This window comes from Channa argus, chromosome 22, assembly GCF_033026475.1.
Source record: "Channa argus isolate prfri chromosome 22, Channa argus male v1.0, whole genome shotgun sequence".
Classification (NCBI taxonomy): Eukaryota; Metazoa; Chordata; class Actinopteri; order Anabantiformes; family Channidae; genus Channa; species Channa argus.
This window is the reverse complement of record NC_090218.1, coordinates 8,421,046-8,427,843: the sequence shown is the minus strand read 5'-3', so window position 1 is coordinate 8,427,843 and position 6,798 is coordinate 8,421,046. Positions and strand designations below refer to the sequence as shown.

The window sequence follows — 6,798 nt, the reverse complement described above, 5'->3', positions numbered from 1 at the left end:
AGTGCTTCTCTTTGACAGAGTATTCTAGTTTCTTTTACAGTGAAACAAGCAACAGCATCCTTTAAACTGAAAGCAATTTAAAATTTTACAAAGAGAACTTTTAAGCTTGTATTATTGTGTTTTCAATACTAGACATGGTGTTGCTTTATTAAGGTTGTGAGCTGTACAGGTTCAGTTTGACTAAAAATATACTTTGGTACAAAATCAAAGATTCAATATCAGTAATCCCACTAGATTCCTCGGATATTTAAAAGGTTTATTCTCAGCAAAAATTTGAGAAAATATAACATTAGCAGAAGTAGTAAGGAAACCATTCTTCTCATTCATTCTCCTCTCATTTCTGGCCATTTTTTGCTAACAAAACTACACAAGCAGTACATCGTATCCATGCATATCAAAACATCTAAGAAAAAAATGAACAGCTAATATTAACTCAGGGAAATCAGCAAGCAGACCCCCCCCCCCTCTCTTATTTCTTCTTTTTCTTCTTTCTTGGGGGTCCTTGATCTGAGTCACTGCTGCTTCCTGTGACTGAGCTGTCTGAGGACGAAGAGGAGGAGGAAGATGAGGAAGAGCTATCATCATCGCTGTCACTGCTGCTGTCACTGTCATCTGAGGAGGAGCTGGAGGAGTCACTGCTGTCTGACGATGAGTCGCTGGAGGAGCCATCTGAATCACTGCTGCTGTCACTGGAGTCTTTAGTCCTGAGAGTTAAATGGTGGAGCGCAAAGGAGAAAAACATGAATAAAGAAAATGGGGGGGGGGGGGCGCTGTTGTATAGTTTCACTTTTCATATTGTGCCCGTTGCAATCTATGAGGGGTTTCATGCACTGTGAGGGTGGCTGAGCTCTGACTTAGCAAAGGGGTGTTAGAAAAAAAAAAGTGCTTTGTTGGCTCTTTGACACAATCAGTTTACCTACTTTGGAAATTGTGAAATAAGAGTGCAAGTTTGCAAAATTTCTGTTTTACTGTTTCACTTCAGAACAGCTAAGAAAGTAGGACAAACTTAGAGCATCAGCTGCACATGATGACTTGGGATATTATACAAAGGAAAGAATCCCATTTTTCAACTCAAACAGACAAAAAAGGAAGGAGAGGAAGAGATAAGAGAAGCATTGGAGTTGTTTTGTTTTCGAGTTGTTATTTGATTACGTTGTTTTAGCTCGTTTCTAATTTCACAACTAATTCGTAATTCATTTGTCACAGTGTGCAAATGTCACTATGGGAGGGTGTTGGTGCAGTGAAAGGCTGATGAACCGAACGTGCTGTCTGGGAGTATGATAAAGACGCCAGTTATGTGGCCACAAAATCATGCACAACAATTACACAACACACAAACACACACACACAGGTCTTTTTTGTGGGAGCTAAGCCCCACAACTAAACTAAACCAAACCAAACATGAAATCAGGATTTATGCTAAAACCAAACTTTCCGCACTAAATTAATGTATAGTGCGTGTTTGGTTTTATTACTGTAACATTTTTGCAGTCAACATCCAACAGTCGATAATCAACGTGCAAGTCAGCAGTTTCCAAACTGAGGGGAAGCAGCACATGTGACCAAGTGGAAAATACTGAGTCAAACTAAGGTTAAATAGACTTTTTTTCATAGCAGACATTGGCAAACACAAGTGCAGCGAATAACATCACTTATCGCCGTCTAATAACTGCTGGAACAAACCCACCGTTAAAGTTATTAGTTCCACCTGTGCTTTAGCTGCCAAACAATAAAAAGGTGGCTGTGAAAAAAGGACTATTAAATGGATTCATTTGGGAACGATAAATTAACAAGAGCGCTCACACACTAGCACGGCTATCGAGAGCACTGGGCCCAAGCAAGAGGATTCAACATTCTATATGTTAATGAGATTACCAATAGTAATCTACCATTTGAAAAGCTTAACAATAAAATCTGACTTCATGTAAGATCTACAATTATGTGAACTGCAGTTGTTGTGCTTGTTCCTAAAGTTTATGTTTACCCACACAATCTCCTGAGTCCTCCTGTACATTTCACTTAGAATTAAGCACGACGCTAAAACATTTACGGGGAGGCACCGAAAGTACAGAATTAGAAACCATTACCACAGCAACGCGATTAAACAGTATTATAACGAGAAATTAGAAAACGTGGATATATGCGGTTAAGCCAATGTCTCAAGATTATTTTTACTTTAGTGACATGCACTAATCAATAGACTCCACTAGAGGTAGCTGTTCAGTCGCATTTCTATCCACCGTGTGCAGAGGGACTGAGCTAGAAAGTAATGCTGTGGAGGCTGATTTTACACATATTTAAACTAAACTTACCCATCTACAACTCACCTGTGACCTGTGATTTCCTTTCATGTCACAATGTGTCTAATTATTGTGTAATGGGATTCTAACAATGTAAAACTGAGTTATGAACTGATTAAATATAAACAGAATATAAACTGTCCCACCAGGGACAATAACACACTGGATCACTGCTACACTGTACTGAAAGACACATATCGCTTTGTTCCCAGAGCAGCTCTGGGTCACTCAGATCACTGCACGGTTCATCTCCTGCCGACTTACAAGCAAAAGGTAAAATCGGCAAACCCTTTAGTTAAAACTGTGAAGAGATGGACCAGTGAGGCAAAGCAGCAGCTGTGCGACTGCTTCGACTTGCACAGACTGGAGTGTTTTTGAGGCTGTAGCTGAAAACCTGGATGAACCGACTGACTCTGTGACATCATATGTCAGTTTTTGAGAGGACATGTTTGCCAACCAAGACCTATCACACATACAGCAACAACAAGCCAGGGTTCACAGCTAAACTCAGACAGCTTTGCAGGACTAAAGAGGAAGCTTATACAAGTGGGGATATACTCCTCTACAGGAAGGCCAGAAATTCACTGACAAAAGGAGATCGAGGTGGCAAAGAGAAACTATGCTGCAAAGGTGAAGAACAGCTTTTCTGCCAGTGATGCCACAACAGTGTGCAGGGCCTCGCAGGCCATTACAAATTACAGGAGGCCTTCCCCACCTGCTGAGGAGAACAAAAAACAGAATGCCCAACACCCCCCACCTGCATTAGCTCAGAGATCACTACCACATCAGCTGCATCAACTCACCCATTTCCCACTCCAGACACACCCAGACTGTATTCACCCCGGCAGTGGATTAACAGCTTCCTCACCAACAGAGCACAGCAGGTAAGGATGGGAAAAGTTATATCCAGCATACGGCAAACCAGTGCTGCTGCTCGTCAGGGATGTGTCCTCTCCCCTCTGCTCTTCTCTCTCTACACAAACGAATGCACCTCAAGCGAATCCAATGTCAGGCTCCTAAAGTTTGCAGACGACACAACTGTCATCGGCCTCATCCGAAATGATGAAAGACTGCATATCGACGCAAGGTAGATCGGCTGGTGCTGTGGTGCAGTCAAAACAACCTGGGACTGAACATGCTCAAGACTCTATAGAGATGAGAGTGGATTTCAGGAAAAGCCCCTCCACACTGGCTCCCCTCATCATATGCTCCAGGCCTTTGTCGACTGTGAATTCCTTCAAATGTTCGGGATCCACCATCTCGCATGTCTTCAGGTAACACTGACTCTATCCTCAGAACAGCTCAGCAGAGAATGTATTTCCTACAACAGCTGAGGAAGTTGGACATGCCACAGGCGTAGCTGATCCAGTTCCACACTGCTGTCATTGAGTCTGTCTGGTGCTCCTCCATCACAGACTGGTTTGGAGCAGCCACCAAACAGGACAACAACAGACTGCAACGTACAATAAGAACTGCAGAAAGAATCACTGGTGCTGCCCTGCCCCTCTCCAGGACTTGTACACATTGCAAACCCGGAAGCAGACAAAGGAAATCACCACTGACCCCTCTCACCCTGGACACAAGCTCTTCCAGCTTGTCCCCTCTGGAAGGTGGTACAGAGCTCTTTCTGTCTAAATCACCAGACACTAAAAACGTTTCTTTCCTCAGGCCATCTCACGCATTAACAGCTGTCCTCAAACTTACTGATAAACTGCTGCTATTCCTACTACAGTATACACTGGACACACTAACACTTAACCACTACATGCCCACACAGAGACACACAGAGACACACACAAACACTGCACTTTAAGTACACAAGTTATTGTGTTGGAACTGCCACACACACTGTACCTGGGCCTTTAATTGTATTACTTATTTTATGCATATTGTTTTTATCATTTATCACTGTTTTTACCTTACTAAAATGTTCGTGCATTTTACTTAAAGTACAAAAGTAAAAGTACTCCACTAAGAAAAGAATGCATTTTAAACAATATTGATGGTACTTATGACAAAAAAGTGCAGTAATTATTAAAAAAATTATTACAAAAAAAAAAGAATAACAACAAAAATTAAAAATACTTGATGGAGCTTATTTTAACCACCATATATTCCAACAGGTGGTTAACCTGTAATGACACATCAGCAGTTTTTAAAATCAGAAACCATACAATCTAAAATAAAGTTTGACCTATTTTTTTTTAAGTATTTTCATGTTTATTGAGCATAAAATATCTAGTAACAGATTCAAATTTAAGCATCTTACTTACTTCTTTTTCAATTTCTTCTCACCAGTGCCTTCTGTTTCTGGTCTGTAAAGGGACAAAAAGCCAAAATTTTATTGGCTTATTTGACTAGAACCATTAGCTTTTTAAGAACCAGCAAATGTTCGCTTACAACTTAAAACGTTTATGGACAAACAATCAGCTTTTCCTTAACAAGATATTAAATCTCTAATGAATTCACTCTTTCTAGGAAAGACTGATGACATTCACAGCAACTTAATGTCTCACGCTGATAATTGCCAAAAAGGGAAAACTGTAAATCTCAAAAGTGAAATAAAATAAGAACGACACTGTATTAGCCAAGAGCAGATTGCAAATATTTTTCCTGACAATCGTCATAGGACTGCAAATTCATGCTTTGATCATTTAGAATACAAACAAAAATCAGCATGAAAGAGACTGCCTTTCTGTTACTAGTGGTTAATGACAGAGATGCTTTACCCAGTGATGCTCAGAAGGTTGTTTTCATTATCTTTGAGTTTCTTTTTCATGTCAACTGTTCTTGATGGTCTGTACAAATATTTCCGTTTGCCTGTGCATTCGTAGGTCCAGTGTCCCATCTCCAAACACTTCTGGCAGCGCACATTTTGTTTGTTCGCCTCTCTGCATGCAAGGAAAGACAAAATAAGGGTAAACAATGACATGGTTTGTAGCTGGTGAAGTTTGGTTCCTTTTAATGATTTTGTGGAGACTGAACATTATAAAAGGCAAACTTTCTAACGTTTTAGCCTAGATTGTAACACCTGACCCATAAACCCATAAACCTGCCTTTGTGGATTCCACTTGGTCATGTTTAAGGTTTTTTTGTTGGGGAAGGGACATTTACCTCATCAGGTTACATGGTCTAAAGACAGTGTGTGTCATATGTTGTGTGGATTGTGAAGCTTCTTAGGGCAAACTTAGCTTGTAATAACTTGATTTGAACTTAACTCCATGGGTATAAAAGCAATACACCAAATTTGAAAATGTTTAGATAGAATTCTCTAGTTAAGACAATATTCATTTCAATGTATATGTAAATAAAAGAATTCAAAATTTTATTTTATAAGTATGTATATTATTAGTAACCCCAACCCCTATTGTATTGTGATGTTGGTCTACATTATTTGGCATTATACTGATTCTCATATGAGCTTAAATGCCGATATATAAACTAAAGCAATGGTTTGTGTTTTTTCGTATGACTCAGTTATAGTGCAGAACAATGACCGTAATGGCAAAACAATTGCTTTGGTCGATAAAGTCAGCGCTTCTTACTGTAGCCCGGCATCGTTTACACTAGCACGTCGAATACATTTAACGCTAAAATGTTTTATGAGTGTTGTAGGATAAGATACTAGTCCCAAGCTCAGAAGCTAATCAAATGTTTGCAAATATAATAGCGTCAAAGTTAATTAAAAAAAACAAGCTGTATTTAGGTTTTTTAAGGGAAAGACTGTGGCGCATTTGCGTTGCCACTTCGTCCTGCTGCGGCGGTTAAGTAACCTCGTCCATCTCACACGAAGTTCGACGACCTCATCGCGCATATAACGCGTGTGTAAAACATTGATATTCTCACATTAAATGGACGTAGTCGTATTTAGTTCAACATAAATTATACTCACGCTTGCCTCCTGGCTATGATTCTGTGCATGGGAGTCGCCATGTTGCGGTTCACTTTTTCTTCTTCGCTAAGAATTGCTCATTATGCATTCGGGGTCATATTGTTGCCTCCAGCGCCCCCTAACGGTACTGCGTGTTACTGTAACTACTGTTACTACTGTTACTGTAATACATGTTGTTACCGTCCATTGACCTAAAAGAACGTTTGACCCATTTTAATTCACTTACGGTTGGTTTTAATCTTGTATGGAATCTGTTGACAATCAAAAATATAAAATATTATAAGGCTTATATAAATTGGAATGATTCAGTATTTATTTAGTGTAGATCAGTTAACAGCCAATTTACAAAACCCATCATTCTCAGTGTTAATTGTGTGAGTCAATGTATTTCTACTAGTGGATCTTGCTTCAAAGGCACAAAAGCCTGTTTTTTAAATAATTCAAATAAAAGTTACAATGCACAAATTAATAATATAGGGGTATATACATTTTGTCATTCGTATTATTTCCGTATCTTCAGATACTGTGCAAGCATTTGCTGAGGTTGAGCATTTACTGATCTGTGTCACCGACTCAGTGAACCCTCCCACCATTCAACTGGCTTTA

General features: G+C 39.6%; 1 protein-coding gene across 1 annotated transcript; it reads right to left on the bottom strand.

Annotated features, from left to right (window-relative positions):
- Positions 1–242: 242 nt before the first annotated feature.
- Positions 243–6,323, bottom strand: zcchc10 (zinc finger, CCHC domain containing 10). The gene is made up of 4 exons (XM_067492462.1): positions 6,193–6,323; positions 5,030–5,191; positions 4,574–4,615; positions 243–704 (listed from the first exon to the last, which is right to left on the bottom strand). Exons 1-4 carry the CDS (start codon positions 6,231–6,233, stop codon positions 470–472), a joined length of 480 nt encoding a protein of 159 aa, XP_067348563.1. The 5' UTR covers positions 6,234–6,323; the 3' UTR covers positions 243–469.
- Between the last annotated feature and the right edge of the window lie 475 nt (positions 6,324–6,798).

Excerpts from the sequence above, each read along its gene's own strand:
- zcchc10 (XM_067492462.1), bottom strand. The coding sequence starts at position 6,233 with ATGGCGACTCCCATGCACAGAATCATAGCCAGGAGGCAAGC. Across the intron at positions 5,192-6,192 it reads ATCATAGCCAGGAGGCAAGC|AGAGGCGAACAAACAAAATG; the intron begins GTGAGTATAATT and ends CCTTGCATGCAG. Across the intron at positions 4,616-5,029 it reads AACCTTCTGAGCATCACTGG|ACCAGAAACAGAAGGCACTG; the intron begins GTAAAGCATCTC and ends GTCCCTTTACAG.